Source organism: Harmonia axyridis, chromosome 3 (assembly GCF_914767665.1).
Source record: "Harmonia axyridis chromosome 3, icHarAxyr1.1, whole genome shotgun sequence".
NCBI classification, from domain to species: Eukaryota; Metazoa; Arthropoda; class Insecta; order Coleoptera; family Coccinellidae; genus Harmonia; species Harmonia axyridis.
This window is the reverse complement of record NC_059503.1, coordinates 41,791,197-41,815,031: the sequence shown is the minus strand read 5'-3', so window position 1 is coordinate 41,815,031 and position 23,835 is coordinate 41,791,197. Positions and strand designations below refer to the sequence as shown.

The window sequence follows — 23,835 nt, the reverse complement described above, 5'->3', positions numbered from 1 at the left end:
TTTTGGGAGTTTGACATTACGTGCGAATTTCCAAGCTTTCATCTATTATTATTATAATTATTTGAACTGGGGTCGTTTTGCTTCGGTAAGCCTTCCGGGAACTGCGACCATGCAGATCTTTTGTTCACTACCCTACTCATTCATAGAAACCCAGGGAGGTCGTCAACGACGTTAATAAAATTGACAACCTCCCTAGGGGCCTTGGTCATTACCTCTCTGGTATCCAGGACCGGCTTGCCCATGTGAATGGTTCTTAGGCCAGCCAGCTCTGGACACTTGCATATCAAGTGTTCAGCCGTTTCTACTTACGATCCACAGAGCCTGCAAATCTCGTCTGCTGACTTACCCATACAGTGCCCAGTCAGCAGTCCCACCATCACCCGAAGCTCTGCTCGCGACAGCTTCAGGAGCTCTCTGGTGTAAGTAGGTGAAATCTTCACGAATTTCTTTGCCTGAGCAAGTCTAGGAGTGTAACTCTAGTGGATTGTCCTACTGTTCAACTCCCATAGCTGGACCGCAGCTTTGTATTGGTCTTTTCCTATCCCACAGAAAGGCTCAGATCCAGCAGGTCTTAACCTTGATGCACTTTTTGCAAGCTCATCCGCTCTCTCATTTCCTTCAACCCCACAGTGCCCTGGTACCCATAGTAGAGTCACCTTATTTCCTCTGGCCAGTTGCTTTATGGTGTTACGGCACTCCCAAGTCAGCAGAGACCCCTGACAGCTTGATTCCAGGGATCTCAGCGTGGTTTGGCTGTCCGTGGTGATGTAGATATGCGTCATTTTGAGGTTCATTTTGAGACACTCCTGGGCGCATACATAAACAGCCATTATCTCGGTCTGTAGAATCGAGGGCTCACTTACCAGGGCTTTAGAGATCCTCAGTCTAGGTCCATATATCCCAATGCCGGTGCCCTTCTCTGTTTTTGATCCATCTGTAAACCATATGGATGACTTTTTGTCCAGACGATTAATGAGACTTATTGCACTATGACGGTCATTTATAACCGTTTCAAAGGGCGTTTCAAAATCGTAGGTGGTTGGCATAATATCTGATGGTTTTGCGAGGAGGTTTGAATCTAGTTGATTCAGTATCCTCATATGTCCAACCCAGTTCCCAGGAAGGAGCTTTCCATTATGGGAAATTCTTATTGCTTCGAGCAGGCAACATTTTCTCACATGTAGGTGTAAGGAAGGCAAGTCTAGTATGACCTCCAGCGCTGCCGTGGGAGCTGTGCGCATAGCTCCTGTGACACCAATACACGCCAGCCTTTGCAGTTTCTGCAACCTGATGCGTGTGGTGACCTCCTCGGTTTTTGTCCACCATGCTAGAGATGCATAGGTGACAATAGAGTGTACCACCGCTGTGTATAACTACAGTACCATTTTCGGTTACATTCCCCATGTCTTTCCATGCCCACATAGCCGCTGCGGTTCTGGAAAGAGTCTTATCTATATGTTTCCCCCAGTTCAGTTTACTGTCCAGGATAACACCTAGATATTCACACTCACTAGAGAAGTGCAGAGTCTGACCATTTAAGACCAGAGCTCTGAGGTCGAGATTCCTTCTTCTAGTGAACGGGATTATTGTTTTCGAGGCGTTGACAGTAAGTCCTTCTTCCCCGCACCAATTTTCAATAATTCTAAGAGCAAGTTGCATTCGGCTCCTTATTGGGCCCCCATGCTTGCCTCTAACCGTCACCACTATGTCGTCGGCGTAAGCCTGGACGTTAAAGCCGCCTGTTGTAAGCCTCTCCAAGAGGCCATCCATAACCAAGCTCCACAGCAGGGGTGATAGAACCCCTCCCTGAGGGCATCCCCTGCACGTCAGCACAGTCACTTCGGTTTCTCCCAGAATGGCTGTAACGGTTCGTCCTTTCAACATAGCTGATGGAGGGTTCTATCCCTTTCCTTTTGGCTGCATTGCATATGGAGGTATGTAGGATATTGTCAAATGCCCCTCCGATATCACCGAACATTGCAGCAGAATCTCCTTTGCGTTGAGGGTGCCTTCCACCTCTCTAAGAAGATGATGAAGGGCGTCTACAGTAGATCTACCCGCCCTATAAGCAAACTATTTGCTGTGGATTTTTAAACCTTCCCTTATATTATTGTCAATTATTTTCTCCATGGTTTTCAGGAGAAAGGAGGTGAGGCATATGGGTCGATAGGATTTAGGCTCCGGGGAGCCTTTTCGACCCTCTTTGGGTATGAATACTACCCTCGCCTCCCTCCATGATTTCAGGATATAGTCCCTTGTAAAGCTGGCCTTAAAGAGCTCAGTTATTGGGGCGATAAGCACTTCAACACCTTTCTGAAGCATGGCTGGAAAAATACCATCCATGCCTGCTGATCTGAAGGGCTGAAAGCTCTTTATCGCCCATTCAATTCTTTCTGGTGTGAATAATCTCAAAGCTTTCTGAAAATCCCACCTGGTGGGGTTGTATACTTCCCCAGCGGGGGCCCCATCTTCACTGTTAATCTGCCTGGAGCCAGGAAAGTGAGTCTCTAATAGAGCTCTTAGGCTCTCTTGAGGATCATTCGTAAATTCCCCACATGGCTTCTTCATTTGGCCAATTGGGTTAGAGTGATCCTTAGATAGTACCTTTTGAAGTCTAGCTGCTGGGGCTGTTTTATCTATTCCCTCACATAAGTTTCTCCAGGACTGCCTTTTGGCTTTCCTGACCTTTTTGTTGTAGTTGGTCAGGGCTAGTCTGTAGGCATTCCAGCTGCCTTCTCGCTTAGCCTTATTGAAGGCTTTTCTAGCAGTTTTCTTGAGGTTTTCAAGATGATTGTTCCACCAGGGGACGTCTCTGGAGATCGTTTTCTTCGTGAGTGGACAACTGTTTTCAAATGCCCTCTTCAGACATGATGTGAAGTGAGCAGAGGCGTTCTCCAGATCCTCATTGGAGCTGATGTTGTATTTCAGGCCCTTCAGATCAGAACTTATGTTGACTATGTAAAGTTCCCAGTCTGTCTTCCTGGGTATCCTGTACTCAACATCAGCTGAAGCAGTTGCTTCAACGTTGAATTATATTGCCATATGGTATGACATGGATGGCTCTTCTGACGCATTCATGAAGGTTTACTATCTCTATGTTAGTAGAAAATAGAAAATCAAGCAAATCCTCACCTCTATGATTTATATCTGTGCTGCCCCATACTTTGTGGTGTGAGTTCGCATCGCAGCCCAGAATCAGTTGTTCCTTCTCTATGCGGCACCATTCGATGAGGCGTTGTACTTCCTCCGGTGGTGGGCTGATGGCGTCTCCTGGAAAATATCCTGAGGCGATAACCAGCTGCCTCTTGATGTTCTCAGTTCGCCATGAAAATATCTATAAAATAGAGACAGATCGCTAACTCTTTTACGATGTTTCAGAGTAGTGAGCGAGATAGTAAGCAAAAAATCACCGAAGAGACGAATTGCACTCTTCTGGACAGAATCCAACAGTTTCAGATCATGTTTAGGTGCCGCACTCCAAATATGGGAACAGTATTCCAGGACAGGTCGGATCTGTGCCTTATAAATAATAAGTAGCTGACTGAAAGAGAAACAGAACGAAACAGAAAACCAAGTTTTTGGGATGCACTTTTAGCAATTGATCTCACGTGACTTTCCCAAGAAAGGTTATTGCGATAGTAATAAATATATAAATAAATGATGAAATAACAATCATTGAATGTAGACTTTATTTGTTTTTCTGAAACAAAATCAGGGTTTTCCAAAAATAATATAACTCCTTTTATTGAATTGTGAATATTATGGAACTTTTCATGAATATTCTTTTTATATCGAATTCTGACGTGACGACTTTTATCATCAATGTTTGTACATTGGCTGAAGCTTTTGTAAAGACTTTATCTACTTCACAAACGATTGAAAAATTCAATCATTTGTTTTCAGAGATGCATTGGAATATGCACATCAACAGCTGTATATATCTGAGGAACTAGACAATCCCAACATGAGAGCAGAATCTTATCTGAATCTAGCGAGATCACATCAACGCTTAGGTGGTCTAGAAAGGTAAGAATATCAATTATATATGTGCACTTTATCCCAGCTGAAATATTTCGGATTTACATTCGACTGCGATATACTAGAGCTCTACCAACGCATTGTGTTTGGTACTTTCTCAAGCACTGGAAGCCTTTTTGTGTTCCTAAGCACTTTTAAAAGCAGTGATTAATGCTAAGTAATCAAAGCACTTGTGACGTGTCGACCTTGAGTAAGCCGGTCAAAAGGCTAAAATTCGGCTCGCGACTACACTCAGTGAAGATGGGAGTGAGTTCTTCAAAATTAGATGGAAAATAATAATGGGCGCCAGGTAGAGATGTGCCTGTATTAAGAACAAATTGCGTACTCCTCTACCAGAGTAGCAATAAAACAAATACTCAATGTCAAACGTTTAATTAAAATTAAAATTTCTGCAGTGGTTGATAATAAAAAAAATAATGAAAAAGAACTCTCCAAATTACCAAGAGCCAGAAGGGCTTCCCAAAAACTTTACCTAATACTAACAAATGCCAGAAGGGCTTCCTATAAACTATAATCAACAACAAATGCCATAAGGGCTTCCTATAACCTATAATGCCTAAACTAATCCTGAAAACAGAATCCTTATATCAGCCTACACTCGGCTTAGGCTAAACCTAAAACTTCAGTACCAAAACTAAACTTAAACGGAGTTCGACAAACTCCAACTAAACCAGATAACGAACCAGACAAATAACCAAGGTAAACAAGAAGATTGACCTCAACCACAGATCCTGAAGGAATATACAAATACAGTGGTTATAATAACTGTCTGGTATAAAATAGCTGGTTGCATAAGGTAATAATAAATTCCAGTTACAAATCCCGAAGGGATACACAATTATTATAGTTGTTAAAATAAATGGCCAGTTAATGAAGTGCACCTCACCGCAAACGGTTTACAATTGCGACAGTGTATAATAAGCATGAAACAACCTTCATTCAATATAACTTATAACTTCAATATAACTATCAATGGATAGAAAATTAATAATTAAAACCGTTAACTCCCATTCAAATGACTGATATACTATCAGTACACTAAATCGTTACTTCCAAAGTTAAATTTCAACACAATACTCATTAAAGCCAGTGCAAGCACCGGTTACCTGATACAAAATCAATATTGAAGGTTGACTTGACAGCAAATCTAACGGTGAGATCTCTATTCGTAGAATGTACCATCTACTCGAGCTACACCATATGCCAGCAATATACTATGTACTCGAACTGTACCATATATCAGAATGTACCATCCATCAGAACTACAACAGAAATTCACCACCATATACCAGAAAATAAATACCCTAAACTCCAATCGTACTATACACCAGACTTAGAATTCCTGAACGTAACCAAGCACTAGGGTTCTCAATCCAACCAGGCACTAGGATTCCCAAAAATATCCAGGCACTAGGATTCCAAACAGTTATCCAGGCACAAGGACCCTAATAAAATACTATAAGATATTGTTCACAGAATGAAAAGGAATTTATACCTCGCATTTGTTTTTCGAGGGAAAAGGATCTTTTTGACATTCTTCGTGTAAGTTCCACAGTTGTTCGAACTAATCGGCAGGAAGCGAATTCTAATAAAGCAGAAATCTCAGATAATGATTAAGATATAGTAATGATATCATACCTCTCAGATCTTCAGAGTAAATTCAATGCAAGAGATGAGCCTTGTGGAAGAAAACTTTTATAATCACGTATAAAACGTATTTCCCAGAAATATTCACAATACCATAAACTAAACAGGGAATTATCCAAATCGAAGAAATAATCGCCTATAACAAGGATGATTCTAGATCATATATTCTTCAAATTTGGTCAATTTTTCCTCCAAAAAAAACTTCTCTCCAAATTATCACGAATCGCCGATAACCTCCTTTTGACAATTCTCATTTCTAACCATAGACTATATCAGTTGTCAAACGAAACTTCCCACACAGAAGAAAAGTAATACAAGAAATCCAGAAATTATAAAATATTTCCCAACGGTAATGATAATCGACCTCATTTATCCGGAAATAAGTGTTCCATGATAAATTGAAATTTAAATTAATACGGAATATTCCGAGTTGAATTCAAAATCAACCTCCAGAGGGCGCTTTACCAACCGAAATATCAGATGATGTAAATCTAACCGTTACACACTCCAACCAAAGATTCAGTTCTTAATTAGACCATTGTGATATATCATCAAAAAGAAGATATATTTCTATGTTAATAGCCAAATATTCTATGTCCAGGTAAAATGACCTAACCTGAAAACTGTCTGTCTCTTCTCTTTAGTCTCCAAGAATACATATTCTCAAATCAAATTGTAAGTTCTAAATTATATATATTGAATGAAGTTAAAGTAATCAAGTGTTTGTTATTTAAAGACATTATATTGGCGATGAGGACAAAAATTGGTTCTAAACGTTAAACTTGTGCAAGTCGAAGAAAAATATCACTCTCCAAGAGCTTTATAAAGATAGAAAATGGCAGAAACTCAAGTAATTTATAGAGCTACAATCGGTTCAAACGCAGAATAAAGTTCTGATGATTGAAGTTGATGGGCTGAACGTTTATAGCAGTACCTATCTGCAAATAATATTGATCAAGGAAAGAGACTACCAGTGCTATTAACCCTAATAGGAGATAAAGCCTATAAAACCCTGAGGGGTCTCTGCGATCCAATGTTACCGAAAGATAAGGCATATAAGGAATTGAGGGATATATCGACGACGCAGTTTTCGAAGAAGGTATGCGTATTCAAGGAGCGGATAGAATTCTACAATTTGAGGCAAATGGGACGTGAGGCAGTAAGATCAAGGTACGTGAGGATTAAAAATAAATCCAGTGCCTGTAAATTTGGAACAAATCTAAATAGTAATAGTAATAGTAATAAAATATATTTGTACTTAAGCTGTTTACAAGAACAGATGTACACGTCAGTCATACATCCTAAGGAGAGTGCTCTACCCTCATTAACAGACGGGGTTGTCCTTGGCGCACGCGTGCCCGGACAATACCAGATAATCCCACGAAAGTGTGAAAAAAAATAAATATATATATATATATATATATATATATATATATTCCAGCAATATGAATTATTTGTTCAGATCAGCAAGTGATTCAGGTTCATCCAGACAGGTTCAAGCTATGTTGGAGAAATCAAGGCGTCTCGTTCTTCAATTTGAGATCACTGTGACTGTGACCAGGATAGGAAGAATGGAGTGTGATTCTTCCAGGTTGTGGCAGATCTTGGAGGGGTTGCTTCCACCAGAGATGCTAATACGTTTTGAATCTTACCAGTCCAGAAGGTACAGAAGAGAATTTGCTGCTATCAGGGAGAGAAATCTGATGAAGGTGAGAGCTCTATCGGATGAACTTCTAAAGAGAGTAGAACCACAAAAATGATAGTTCTGTTATTATACCAGATAGAATATTGAAATTCCTAGCACTGGGCCCCAAATTTGGCATTGATATTCTTTTGAAGGAGGTTTCCATGTCGAGGCTGTTGTCAGATGTAGAGAGCATTATAGATCTTAATGATAGACTGTCAGATGAAGGGAAGAACATCCAACATTCCCAAGCTGCTAATATCATCACCAACTACATCAAACCTGGAAAAAGGACTGATAATGTTTTCCAGAGAGAATTTTACCACTGTAAGAGGTACCTAAGTGAACATCAAGAATTGCTTGTGTTACGGGCTAATAAAGGCTATGTTGATGGAAAAGGATCGGTACATACAGCTCTCCAACACAATTTTGCTCAATGAACAATATTACCAACTTCTTCCAAACATAGATCCAACCATTACAATACAAGGTAAATGTAATGCATTGATTAAGCGATGGGTCAGTGAGGGCCACATAACACAAGTACAAGGTAAATTACTGTACATTTACAATTCAGTTCCCGCTAGACTCTACGGTTAACCAAAAATCCACAAACCCGTTCTTGCCTTGGGACCAATAATATCATCTGTTAACACCCCCCCATCCAAACTAACAGTTTTTGTTTCAGACATCCTGTCTTAATATCTTTCTTCCACCAGAAGTAGATATTTTATTGAAGATTCCTTTGCTTTTGCCCAATATGTTAATGATTTCCAGTTACCTGTTGATTATGTCCTGATCAGCCTGGACGTTGTATCTCTTTTCCCCAACATTCCTGTCGAGTTGGCAGTTTCAGCTGTTGAGAACAAGTGGGAGACTATCAGAAACCACACAAGTCTACCAAAAGAAGAATTCATCTATGCCATTAAGTTCCTGTTTTCTTCGAACTATTTCCTTTTTAATGGTAGGTTCTTCAAACAGGTGCTCGGTTCCCCTATGGATTCCAACTTCAGTCCGTCCATTGCTGAAGTAGTAATGGATTTCCTTCTGGACTGCATTCTTGTTAGTATTCCTTTTCACATTCCTTTTATCAGGAAATATGTTGATGATCTAATATGTGCTGTACCTAAAGATCAGGTTGCTTTCGTTCTAGACAGGTTGAACAGTGAACATGAAAGTATACAGTTTACGTTGGAGGAAGAAACAGCGAGTGGTGTCCCATTCCTGGATACAAGGGTGATTCGAACACTGGAAAATAGGCTGATTCTGGATTCGTACCGAAAGCCAACAAGTTCAGGGAGATACTTACACTATTTTTCTAATTATCCACAAGGACAAAAGGTGAACATGATTTTAGGATTGAAGAATCGCATCGAAAAAGTTGCCCATCCAAGTCTAAGGCAGCAGAATCTGAGGTTATTGTTACAATTGATGCTAGAGAATGGATACCCAAAAACGTTTTTGTCCAGATTAATTTACAATACCACTACTTCGAGACAGCCAACGAATGGAGAGAGGGGCGCATCCACCACTGTGGACACTGAGAACGTAGATCGAATTCTTTACTCTTCTATTCCCCTAATCAATGGTATGACTAATGCATTAATTAACCTCCTAAAGACCATAAAAATTAAATTGATTCCGAAATCTTATTTTTAAATTGACAGATTATACAGTCGAGTGAAAGATAGGATGACTGTTGAAAATATGAGTGATGTGGTATATTGTATTCCATGTTCAATATGTAATGAGGTGTATATTGGTCAGACGTCTCAGCTTTTGAAGAGAAGGATTGATCAACACAAGAGCGACATCAAGAATTCAAATAAGCTTTGTGCCCTAGCAGACCACACCCGGGACAAAGATCACCCAATGAATTATGATTCGACCAAAATCCTTGAATGTGAAGTTAGTGTAAAGAAAATATGTTTCTTAGAGATGTACCACATTAAACGTCACACTTGTTCTATGAATTACAGAAGGGATGTAAACAATATTAGCTCCATCTATACTTATTTGATTCATTATGACCGGTTTAGTGGGAGTGAATTGGATAGATCGAATAGAGTGAGAATTTCCACAAGTTCTGCAGTCGTAGGGATAACTTAATAATGAATTCTGTGTTCCGGACTATTTCTGTGAGAGGGTATTGGATTCGGTTCATGGAGTCTTTTAACAATCGCATTTGTTCGCATCTGAGTTCGGTGAGAGTGAATTACTGCGACCAATGTAATTTAATGCTATTCTATGTTTCATCTGTCATGTGCGTGTATTCTGTGGCAAGTCTGGTTGACAACATTTTTGACAACATCTCATTTTGTTGATTATTCAGTTTACCTTATTTACATATAATAATTGATTTCTACTCTTGTGCTAACGAAGTATCAGATCCTTTTTCGCTAAATTTGTTGATGTTCTTGTTCATTGCTTTCTTGAGAGCTATCGATTTGTGTTCAAATAAGATATTTACAACTCTGTATTTCGGTATGTACTATTTTCACATGTTTTGTGATTGCCATGATTTGACTGTTTTCTATTGCTATTGTAGAGTCCTGAAGAAGATCCCCATCGGGATCGAAACGTCGACTAAATGAAATAAAGAAGAGTGACATTATAACACTTATCAATTTTCCCACACCCCTTATCATACTTATAACTATAACTATAACAAATATCCATATATAGCACTCAACTTATTTGTGTCTGTTTTTTTGTTAATAATATCTTCCTGTTTATTTATCTCTATCATTTCCAATATCAACATTTTTTTGTAATTTTTTTCCGTTTTTAACACCTTTGCTTCTTCGAAATTTATTTTATGATTTAAATTGAATGCATGGGTTGCTAGTGCGCATCTATCCGGATGTTTTGCAATATCTGATTTGTGTAATGCCAATCTGTTTTTCAACCATTGAGATGTATGTCCTATATATATATTTTCGCAATCTTCACATTTTACTTCATCGACTACGTTGCTTTTTAATAGTGTTTGAATAGGATCTTTCAATTTTGTATATAAATTGCCGACAGTTCTTTTATTATAAATAGCAATTTTCACTTTTTCATGATTAAATATATCTATTAGTTTTGTTGTTAATCCATGTATATTCGGGTATGATGCATAATGAATTTCCTCTGTTTCTTCCTCGTTTCTCATTAGTTGTGGTGCTTCTGTGGTGTCATTTGCATACAATAATTTCTTCAACATTCCATAGGGATATATATATATATCCCTATTTCATGAAATATGTTTATTGAATCTCCACTGTTACTTTGAATGAATGAAAATTTGCTAGAAGGTCCGTAATTTTCTAATATCGAGAAATGATCTCAAACGATTGTAATTGAATCCTTTATGAAAAATCTGAGGTAAAACGGATTCTGTTTTTACATACGATAACTTGCGAAAAGATCAAGCTACAGTCTCATAATTTCTTGAGTAGCTTGATAATATGAAATCTTTGCGCAATTTCGAAGATAAAGCCATCTGAAATTTTATTTCCCCAGTGTTAGAATGCTACCAATTCAATGAATTGAAATTTGGAAATCACTTGAACTACAATGGATCAATTGAATGGGCAGAATGAGTATGATTCAAGAATAAATATCGGATAAAATTTGAAATATCAGAAAATATCTGTCAGATGTCGATGGAATTTTAGGTTTTATGTGTAAGGGTGATAAGTCAGATGACTTGTCTCGAATTTCAGTTTTGTAATCATTATCAAATCTCCGATTCAAACATAAATTGGTCTCTGTGAATAATAATAAATTCAGAAAATATTGATATCGTACAATATATCCGCCACATCACGATTATATTATGTTTGTATCTGGAGTTAGTTGATGAAATATTTTATCTTAAATTTCGGTTATGTAGGTTTTTCACGTGAATCAATGAGTTCTTGTGTTTGAAGAGACCACAGCGAAACTTTCGTGAGATGTTGTATTTGATCGACCAGTCTTTGACTGAGTACATAAAAAGCAGGACGAACAATCAAATGGTGTGGAATTTATAGCGAGAAAACATCGAGAAAAAATAAATGGCAAAAGAGATATTATGATTTTGTCAATTTCTTAATACGTTTAATAGTAATAATTCTTAGTTACAACTTAATTGAATGAGATAAACATTCTAAGAATATGTCTCAGAAACTGAAATCATCTGAAAAAATTAGAATGTGTGAAGGAAATAGATATTGTGAGCGGGTACTTGATTGAGAAACTCATTGAAAAAATAATTATAATAAGAACTCGAAATATCACATGACTGCAAGTCTGCAAACAAGGTTTGAAAATAACAAAACAAAAATAAAATGAATACTTTTCAGTCTCAATGAAATATTTTCGATAACAATCTATTTTTGCTGGAATTCTATATATAACAGGATTTTAATTCTAACTCAGTCATAATTCTGGAAACTTGGTGAATGCATGGAAATGAATTCCATACATTCATCTATTCTGGGAGGCTTCTTGTTCCTTACATGATTACATGAAGTGTTTGAAGTACTAAATTCTTCTCCTCTTCTGATGTGGCGTTCCTGTTTTATTTATTTATTTTAAGTGCCACGTCAGTTGAAGAAGTATCAAATATTAGATTTCACTGCCACTATATTAAACAGAACCTATATAAAACATTTAATATTCCTGCCTGCTTTGGAAGGTGTACAGGGTGGGCAAATTTGGATGTTTTTGCACTACAACTTTTAATGAGCACAGAAAAATTGAGCTTTCTATTACAAGAGCAGTGTCCTTCCGTTAATCTGATTATCACTATGCTTTCCACTTATTTCTACCAAATTCAAATCTAGATATGTTTTATAAATTGTACATCTAAAAATTGATTTGGAAATAACGAAAAGATCCATAAGATCGAATTCTTCAATCGAAGGTCTTGTAATGAGATGGATGTATCAGAATATTATTTTCATAGGTCTCCAGAATGAATAAGCACCATTTTAAATAGAATATGAAACATCGCATATATGCTTGAACTCAACAATATAATTACGAAGGGAACAAAATAATATTTAACCTAATAACGCCAATAATGCACAGTCGACACATCTTCTCGATATGTCGCACCGAATTCAATAGATGAATATTTGAAACTGTGTTCAAGCAACCTAGGAAATTTTCTCCGAGTTCATTTATATTTTCGACACTCTTTTTATGAAATATATCTAGATTCGAATTTTGTAGAAATGAGTAAGAAGCATAGAAATAATCAGATTGCCGGAAGGACACTGCTCTTGTTATAGAAAGCTCAATTTTTATGAGCTCATCAACAGTTGAAACCATAGAAATATTGAGACTCTTAGGTAAAAAAAGGTTTTTGACCATTTTCTGTTGTTTATTTTAATACAAACCATACAATGTTATATATTTTTGAAATCAGGAAAAATTAAGCTTTCAAAACATGGCATAGAAATTTAGTGTTCCCTTCGAAAACTATAACTTTGGGTCATAGCTTCGTAATTAAAAACCTTTTCGAAAACACGAGCACGCCACTGGATTCTACGTAAAAAAGTGTCTGTATTATGTTTAAATTTCGGAGCTCTAGTATCAGTTTTAGCAATATTAGTTTTTCGATATCGCCATTTTTCCAATTTTCGCTTATAACTCGAAAACAAAAGGTGGCCAAAAATGAATTCTACCCTTGTTAGTTTCTCAGAACGAAAGACCGAGAATATGGGTTATCAGATTATGTCTATCACCTCAGGTTTAGAAGTTGTAGTGCAAAAACATCGAAATTTGCCCACTCTGTTTGTGAGGAGCAAATTTTGCCTCAGATATACAACATAAATTAACTATTGAACTGCTCATAATAGTCATCATTCATTGCAATTAAGTTTTGAAATCATAATACAAACGTGTTTTTTCAGATGTAAATCAGAAATATTTCTATGCAAAATAACGATTTTCTTCCTCCTGAAACATATAAAACACTAAATATTAATTATTCATCAATCTTCAAAAATCATCGAAAGTTTTACTTTCACATGGCAAATATCATATTGTGAACTTCAGACAATGTTAATTATCGGTGGGCATTTTATGAATTTAACAGCGTTAGAATTGTCCCTTTGATCACATTTGAAGAGCACCATTTATCAGTTGAAAAATTCTGAAGAGAAAATACTCGGCAATGTTTAATTCAGAAAACTGTGTGGCCACCAAATTTATATGACGTTCACAGATTATAATGGATAGGCTTTAGGATTATTTGCTTTGTGAAACTGAATTTTTTGACTATTTATATAGCTTGATGAGCAATTTATATATCATGTTGACATTATGAAAGGGAAATGAAAACAATTTCATTTCTCATAGAAATGTTTATGATACACATTTAAAAATCACAAGATTGTATTATAACTATAATAACTAGTTGCAATAAAAAATGATTACACCAATAGATACTAATGAAAAAAGCTCCTGTAGAATGTTTTTGTTCCATAACTATAGATAAAAATGTTATGAGAAATATTTTTTATACTCCATTTTCAACTTCTTGTTGCTTTAACACAGATTTACAGAAAGGCAGACCAAGAAACATTTGAATGGACGGACATACAGAAGTACGAAAAGACAATCAGACATACGGATGGAATGACATACACACAAACAGGCATACTGACGGAAGGACAAACAAAGAATTTGACATATGATTTTTCATCAGGGAGTCGAACTCTATCGTTCGAGATAATTTTCGGCTTATTATGCGAAAACGAAAACTATTTTGCTCATCTTTAACATTCTGTGTGATTCGAATCAGAAATGCATGTACGGGGTCCTAGGGAAAAATTGAAATAATCTTGGCTAGGAATAACTTCTAATATATTTACACTATCTTCCGATCTGTAATGATGCCTCTTTGGTGCACATTGCTTAATTTAAAGAACCTCTCTTTCAATGTCGATACCTACAAAACAGATTTCAGTTGAGTAATTATTTGTATTAGGAGGATTGCTGGTAAGAGGTGGATAAACGTAGCACAGGATAGGGAAACATGGAAACGGTTGAAAGAGACCTATGTCCAGGAGTGGACGAATACAGGTTGAAGAAGAAGAAGAATAATTTGTATCACTGAAATTAGTTAGGCTATAATAAAATATTGCTTCAAACAATATCATGAACTAATGAAATTGTCTAATGAAGTAATCAGAATCTATTCTATAAAAAAATGTAATAATAATAATACTCATAGCTGTCGCAATTTTTACTATTCATTTGATCCGCGTGGACATAGTTCCTTCAGTTCTCAACACAACTTATGCCAGTTAAACGATGCTACAACAACCCGAAAATTTCACGCTCTTTTGAATGTCGAATAAACAAGATCGAATTCGACATGCGAGAACTCCCCACTCTGTATATAATTGTTATGGTCCAATCAACGACTCCAGTCCCTCAATGTAGTAGGCCGAAAATGAAAGGCAACTATTTCTATATTAGATATTTCATCCTTTCTGTATATGAACCTGAAACTAACACTTGGCAACTTATACAAGCCTAGTAAATACGGCCGTCGTCATGAGAAATACTCATTTGGAATTTTCTGTACGCAGCTCGAAAATCATATATTTCAGCTATTTACATTCATTGCAGGTGATGTATGTAAGGAAGGAAAACGTTTTCTTGATTTGATTCTTGTATGAAAATTAGAAGGAGTATCTACTGTATGTATATGGAAATAAAGTGATTAAAATATCTATTTCACAACAACGAACAATATCATCACACAGAATGTTTCTCGAGGAAAGTTTTCGTTTTTGAATATTGAGCCAAAAATTATCTCAAACGATAGAGTTGCGAATCCCTGATGAAAAATCATAGGTCAAATTCATTGTCTGTCCTTCCGTCCGTATGCCTGTTTGTCTGTATGTATTTATGACATTCCATCCGTATGCCTGATTCTTTTTTCGTACGTCTGTATGTCCGTCCATTCATATGATTCTTGGTATGCCTTTCTGTATATCTGTTTTCAAGTTACAAAAAGAAAGTTGAAAATGGAGTATAAAGAAAAGTTCCCATAACATTCTACAGGCGCTTTTTTCAGTAGAATCTATTGGTGTAATAATTTTTTATTGCTATTAGTTATTATAGATGTGATACAATCTTGCGTTTTTTGAATGTCGATCGAAAAAATTCCTTTGAGAAATGAAATCGCTTTTTATTTCCTCTTCATAATGATAACATGGCATATAAATTGCTCATCAAACTATATAAATAGTTAAAAAATTTCAGTTCCACATAGCAAATCACCCTAAAGCCTATCCATTATAATCTGTGAACTTCATATAAATTTGGTGGCCACCAAGTTCTCTGAATTTATTATTGCCGGATATTTTATTTAAAAATTTTTCAACTGATGAATGATACTCTTTGAATGTGACCAAAGGAACAAATCTAACGTTGTTAAATCTTGGTGGCCACAGACAATTTCCCTTATCTGAAGTCCACAGCTTTCAATAAGATATTTGCCATGTGAATTCTTTAAGTTTGATGAATAATTTATATTTAGTGTTATATATGTTTCATAAGGAAGAAGAATCGTTATTTTCCATGAAAAATTTTCTGATTTACATCTTACAAAATACATTTTTGTGTTATGACTTCAAATAATTATTGCAATGAAGAACGAATGATGATTATTTTGAACAGTTCATTAGTTAATGATTATATCTGAGGCAAAATTTGATTCGCACCCCACAAACAGAGTGTACACCTTCTAAATAGGCAGGAATATTAAATGTTTTGATATAGGTTCTGTTTCAGATAATGGCTGTGAAAAGCCCAAAAAGTTTCTAGAATAATCTTATATTTGATACTTATATTTCAAGGCTCTTCAACTGACGTGATCACTCAAAGAAGTAAAACGCCATATATAGTCAGGAGAGGAGAAGCAGTTAGTACTAATACACTTCAAGAATCATGTGAGGAATAAGAATCCTTCCAGAAGACATGAATGTATGGTATTCATTTCCAAGCATTCACCAAGTTTCCAGAATGATGACCGAGTTGGAATTAAAATCCTGGTATATAAAGAATACCAGCAAAAATAGAGTGTAATTGAAAATATTTGATTGTGACTGAAAAGAATTCATTATATTTTTGTTCTGTTATTTTTAAACCTTATTTGCAGACTTGCAATCATGTGATATTTTGAGTTCTTATTAAAATTATATTTTCAATGAGTTTTTCAATCAAGTACCCGCTCACAATATCTACTTCACTCACACATTCTTATTTTTTCAGATGATTTCAGTTCTGAGACAAATTCTAAGAATATTTATCTTATTCAACTAGTTGTTACTAAGAATTAGATTATTCCAGTTATAGATATAACCTTTATATCAATGATTTTATTTTGATTCATTCTTCTTAGTTACTATATTAATATGAATTTCACCAAAAGAGTTTAATATTTCCTCATAACACTATACCAATCTATTGTATTCCTCCTTAACACTCCTAATTGATTGAATTCAAACCGTTCTTTAAATGATTGGCCATCATTTTCAACATAGTTTATATTGTGAAGCATGGTTCTTATGCGGTTCATTTATATATTATTTCCATTGTTTATATATGTCACTTACAAAACAATATAAAATAAAGTATTATCATAGGTAGCCATAAATCATCAAATTTTATTTCATACTCATCATGGCTGAATCCGACAGAATCGATTTTGAACGACAATTACTCAACAACTATTCGAATTCAATAGCTTGATAATATTTTTTCCTCCAAATCCGAAGATCGAAGTCTTTTGAGAAAAATGATCGCATGCAGCTCTTCTGTAACAAGCAGAAAAAAGAAGCTGGTACTGCAAGGACGGTGAGAAAATTCCTAGGAATGTTCCTCTTAGCGAGGAGTGAGAAGCCGACGGCGAGGAGAAATTCTACGCGTATAGGCAAAAGTCGGGGATAATACTCAATATTGTCATATGCAGTTGCTGCGCGCGGACATTGTTCCTTCAATTGTCAACACAACTCATACCAATCAAACGATATCACAATAACACGAAAATTTCGCTCCCTTTTTATATCGATTAAACAAGATCGAATCCGACATGCGAGAACGCCCCACTCTGTATATAATTAATAATAATAATTAATAATAATAATAGAAATAAAGTGATTACTCTATCTTTTTCACAAAAACGAACAACATCTACGCTTTGTTCCATCAAAATCGTAAGAGAATGAAAAATTGTATCGTCATTCGAAAAAATTCTTTCATGCACACGGCATCGGAGGTTAGACCTCCTTCAAGAGTTAAGTCGCTTGAACAACAACAATTGTTGAGGGCATTCAGAGATCAGCGACAAACATCCAGGTAAAAATTTTAATCGTATTTTTGACTCGAAGTGGAATGTTTTTCGTTGTTGTGAAATAGATAGATGATCACTTTATATCCAAATACAGTTTATACAGAATGGAAATGGTGTCCTAACCTCTTTCTTCAATAATTGTTTTCCTGAACAATATATTTGAAGAATTCAACTTTGTTATTGTTTTTTGATGGCAAAATATTTCATGCAGAATTTCTATATTGTGAATACTTTTCTATTGTCACTAGATCTCACCAGTTCTCATTTCATATGAGTTAGTGCACCAAAGAATGAAATATTCTAAGATTTCGTGTGTCTGTATTGAAAGTTCAGATACACTTGTAAGCTTCGATTTATTTCAAAAAAAGTATCTACTCTGCTCTTTCGATATTCTTTTTCAAAGTCTATTTATATATCTAAAATATCATTGTCACAAAAATAATTTCGAACATTATGCAGAGTAATATTATTCGATGTTTATTCAGAGCAGTTATAAATATCATAAACCATACTCTTGCCAACACATTATTTGGGCTGTCCGGAATGTATCTTGGAAATGAGGCTGATTTCGAAAAAAAATTGAAATACTCCTTCTAATTTTTTCTAATTTTCATACAAGAATCAAATCATGAAGTCGTTTTCCTTCCTTACATATATCACCTGCATATAATGTAAATAGCTGAAATATATGATTTACGAGTTAACTTAAGTTATAATATTGCGTAGACAATAACTCAAGTTCTATACAGGGTGATTCCAAATTAGACTTGAACCTTGGAGAATAAGTTGGAATGACTCATTTGCGGTCGTTTGAGTCATATTTATTGATAACCCTAAATCCATAGTTTCCGTGTAATTTGAGTTCTTTTGATTCTTAAAAGATTTTCTACCTTAGTTCATTTTTCGTCTTCATTTTCCACGTTGATCACAATTCGATAATTATTTCGCTTTGAATTTATCTGAACAGTATATGTTTGGCATGCAACTTTTGATTTGCCAGAAATATTTTCGAATCTGGCCAATTTACTTCTTTTCTTCTCAAGAGAAGTTTCCGCATTCACTTGTTTCGTGCAATCATAGGCAGGAAAATTATGAAGAATTTTTGGAAACAGATATGAAACCTCTTTTCTCGAAGTTTTGTTGATTGATAGGAGTGAAATAATTTTTCAATAGAATGAGTGTTTCGCAAACTCTAGGCTCAACGTTGGTATATTTTTAAACGAATTGCTTCCTTATCGAAGGATACATATGACAGAACCTGTTTCGTGCCCAGTGAGATGTACAGCTCCAACAACTTCGGATTTTTAAGTTTGGGACAGATTCAAATGGATGGTATATGAAAGAACCTCTTACGTTCACGTATAATTTGGAATCATAGTTTATACGTTTCATTTGAGTTATTAAGAAAATTTATACCACTTATAAAATTTTTCATTTATCTCTGTTCCATTAGCAGAATTCCAAGTTCTCTGAAGGAAAGCATTTATTACGACTCCCATGGAAGAATACTATTAGTTTCAATAAGTTCTTCAAGTATAGGTGCTAGGTTCATAATCGAAAGGATCACTATTCAATTCTCATGACGTCTATTCAATGTACCGGGTTTGTATAACCTTCAAATCGTATGGTTTTTAGATGTTTATATCAGAAAAATGGAATATCCGATTTACAAGCTCTATAAGAACAAATGAAAAATGATTTCTATCGACGTCGGTTCTATATACCGGGTTTATATAAGCAGTGCGGAGTGTGAGGTTTAAGTTTATATACAATCTACAGCGTTATCATATTTAGGGTCTGGAGAAGTAGATCGAATATATCAATTATATCCAGCGTGCTGGCCTCGATACAAGCGCCCTCGCACTGGCCGAACCCTGAAGTTTTCTGTATATATTATGATGTTTCACCGATTTTTCACACCCGGCTAAAAATTTACCGGAGCCGGGTCTGACAACGTCAGTTTTGGACTGAAAAGTCGGTAGAGTATATCGATTCGGGTCTGTATAAGCGGTCAAACAAATCTATATATATATATATATATATATATATATATATATATATATATATATATATATATATATATATATATATATATATATATATATATATATATATATATATATATATATGTATATATATATATATATATATGTATATATATATATATATATATATATATATATATATATATATATATATATATATATTGTTATGGATCGTATATTCAAGCTGAGATTATGTTGTTGTTGATTTGATTTAAATTGATTCGATCCAATAACTAAATTTGAAACTATATTTTTATAATTTTGCGCCGACTATATATCTCAGGAGGGTTCATTCAAATTTAATTTTGTTTAAAAATTTAATTAATATTTTCGAAATTCACTAACTATAAAAAAATTCTTATCTAATAACTAAATTTATATAAATCTAATCTTATATTTACGTATTTAAATCTTCATCGACGTCATTAGTGTTCTATGTTATGGTATGGTATCGTCTTCTATGCTCCTAACCTCGAATCCAGATTATAACCTTAATTTGTATTAATTCAAGTTGCATTGTTTCGAATCCATTTTCCATTTAATATTGCTCCACTGCTTCAACTTGCTTGAATCCAGGGAAATTTCTTCTTGAAATTGATTAAATAATTTTCCACTTCTTCTCACAATGATTTTCAGGTACGTATTTAACAATTTTAATATCTTGCAAATTTTCGTAAATAAATTCTTTCGTTTATCAATTATTTCAGGTAAATTTCTTGAGTCAGGTGACGTGCTCTCAACAATGGTTTTTTACTGACTGATTAGCTGTCATTCGGCTGGGCTTTATATAGATTTTCAATTTTTTCTTGAAATCAAGATTGCCTTGGATGTCAAAAAATTTTCCAAATATGATGCTTTCGCAATTTTCTCTTTTGAGGTAAGTTTTCCTTCTTCAATCTTGATCTAGTTAATTTCTTCATTTTTTTTCCATCTTTTGGTACCACATATGTTGCATTCGGTCGATTCGAAGTTACAAAATTTTCAAATATTCTATATACAATTTGGAAATTTTTCTAATATTCACTTTCTTTGGCCTAATATTCAAAGATTTCTATCTATAACTCCTAAAATCTACTACATATTTTTGAATTATACTATAATCTAATGAAATATATACATTTTTGTATGTTTGAGACATTAATTACTTTGGAATCCCTGATTTATCATTCGATATCGTATCCCTATCCATTTTTTACAATTTTATTAGGAATTTCAGCTAATATTACATTTTTGAGATTGCATCTAGATGTAATTCACTAGATCACAAGCTATTTCATGAAAATTAACATAGGAAATATAAAATAAATGATTATTTTTTATCATTTTGAATGAAAATTGAATATTCAGTCTTTTGACTCTTTTAACATTATTTACATGATATATAAATGGTTCCTGATACTTGAGTTGAATATCTTTTGTTGATTTTATCAAATTGAACTTGAATTTTATTAATATTTTCATTTTGTTTCAGATCCTGAGATGTTTTGAATGAATATTGATATAGTACTTTAGAAATATTGGATTTATGCTACTTTTATAATGTGCAAGTGAATGGAATAAATGAATAAAGTTACTCTACTTTCTTTAAAATTATTGGATCATATCAAGTTAAAATTTATTATCTATTTGATGAATTTGCTGTAGTTTCCGAAAGATAGAGTCTGGTAATGTATTCTCATTGATTTTATAAGTTGATAATACCATTCCATAACAATATATATAGATTTGTTTGACCGCTTATACAGACCCGAATCGATATACTCTACCGACTCTACTCTATCCGAACATATATATATATATATATATATATATATATATATATATATATATATATATATATATATATATATATGTTCGGATAGAGTAGAGTCGGTAGAGTATATCGATTCGGGTCTGTATAAGCGGTCAAACAAATCTATATATTTATATATATATATATATATATATATATATATATATATAGATTTGTGTGACCGCTTATACAGACCCGAATCGATATACTCTACCGACTTTTCAGTACAAAACTGACGTTGTCAGACCCGGCTCCGGTAAATGTTCGGATAGGTTTCCGCGGTAGGAAATATTTGAACTTTGTGTGTTCCGGATTGGACCGCGTCTAATATTTTGTCGTGTTCGACGTTTCGGCTCCGATTTTGGAGCCATTTTCAAGAACCGTTGACTTTACGCCGGGGTCTCAATCTGCCTACTCCCCAGGTATCATCAACAAGAGCATTCTCGTAGGTGTGGCCATCTTCCGTCCCTCGGGTTGCCTCGAGGCCATATATATATATATATATATATATATATAGATATATATAATATATATATATATGGCCTCGAGGCAACCCGAGGGATATATATATATATATATATATATATGGCCTCGAGGCAACCCGAGGGACGGAAGATGGCCACACCTACGAGAATGCTCTTGTTGATGTAACTATTAAAAAGCAGGTAAATAACATTGAACCGAATATATATATATATATATATATATATATATATATATATATATATATTCGGTTCAATGTTATTTACCTGCTTTTTAATAGTTACTATGGTTTCCTTTATTTGGATGTGTCAGGTTTTTAATGATGATATTTGTTTCATATAAGATATTTAATTAGACGTTTCGGAGAGTCTCTCCTTCTTCAGTAATAACAATAAAAATTAGATTGTTCACAATATACAAATTAATTAAAATTGAGCCTTCAATTTCTCGTCATGTTGTTATTACTGAAGAAGGAGAGACTCTCCGAAACGTCTAATTAAATATCTTATATGAAACAAATATCATCATTAAAAACCTGACACATCCAAATAAAGGAAACCATAGTAACTATATATATATATATATATATATATATATATATATATATATATATATATATATATATATATATATTGAAGATTGAACAGCGGTTTATAGGGAATTTAATGAAATTTTCAGACATCACACCAGAAAATAGACCGAGGATCCCACGGATGCAACATTCCAAGGAGCTGCTGAAGACAATGAAGTCTCTAAACTCGATACTGATACGGCACCTTGATGGAGTCCAGACACTAAATGAACTGATAGATGTTGTCTATGCTGGGGCGGTGACTATTTGCGAGACCCAAGGAAGTCAGGTCGGCGATTACGAAAAGCCGAGTCCGAATAGACCACCTCCGTGGAAAAAACGCCTGGAAAAGAAGATCACTGAATTGAGGAAAAAAATAGGAATCTTCCATACTTACCTGAATAATCTGAATCCTTCGACAAAAACAATGAAAATCGTTCGCAAGCTAGCATCTGAATTCAGGATTAAACGAAAGGACAATCATTTTAAGGATAAGATCACATTTCTAAATGATAACCTGAAACAAAGGATCAAAGCTTTGGGCAATCGCATACGCAGATATAACGATAGAGTAAAGAGACACAGAAATAATAGGGACTTTTTCCAAAACCAGAAGAAATTCTTTCGAGGCCTCGAACAGGGAAATACCAACAAGAATATTCACCTTGAGCCAAAATGTGCTGAGGAACATTGGAGAGGAATCTGGTCAGAAAACACTGAACACAAAAATCAGATGCCTTGGATACAAGAAGCTCAATCCAAGATCCCATCAGTTCAAATGGATGAAATCGACATCACCGAATCTGATATTGCGGAGGTTCTGAAAGGGTCAAATAACTGGGCAGCTCCAGGCTGTGATAAGCTGCATAACTATTGGTGGAAGCACCTCACTAATGTTCACAAAATCCTTGCCACCTTGCTCAAAAAGTCTCTAATAGACCCTAGTTCATTGCCACTCTACTTCACACAGGGTCTTACGTACCTAATTCCGAAACATGGAGACCCCATGTTCCTAAAAACTATCGCCCCATAACCTGCCTTCCCACGGTATATAAAATATTAACTGCTGTGATTACTAAATACATAAATAAACACCTAAGAATGAACAACCTTATGGCCCCAGAACAGGGTGGCGGACGCATTAAAACCAAAGGCTGCTACTACTAGTTGTTGACTATATCGTGACGAAGCAGGCCCGTAAAAAGCTAAGGAACATCTCAGTGGCATGGA

General features: G+C 34.9%; 1 protein-coding gene across 3 annotated transcripts in view; it reads left to right on the top strand.

Annotated features, from left to right (window-relative positions):
- Positions 1-23,835, top strand: part of LOC123676379 (43 kDa receptor-associated protein of the synapse homolog) — a 372,949-nt gene that overhangs the window by 206,796 nt on the left and 142,318 nt on the right. For all 3 annotated transcript variants that reach the window (XM_045612257.1, XM_045612254.1, XM_045612256.1), the window contains exon 4: positions 3,904-4,026. In XM_045612257.1, coding sequence (XP_045468213.1) covers positions 3,904-4,026 — 123 coding nt within the window. The remainder of the gene's footprint in view (positions 1-3,903; positions 4,027-23,835) is intronic.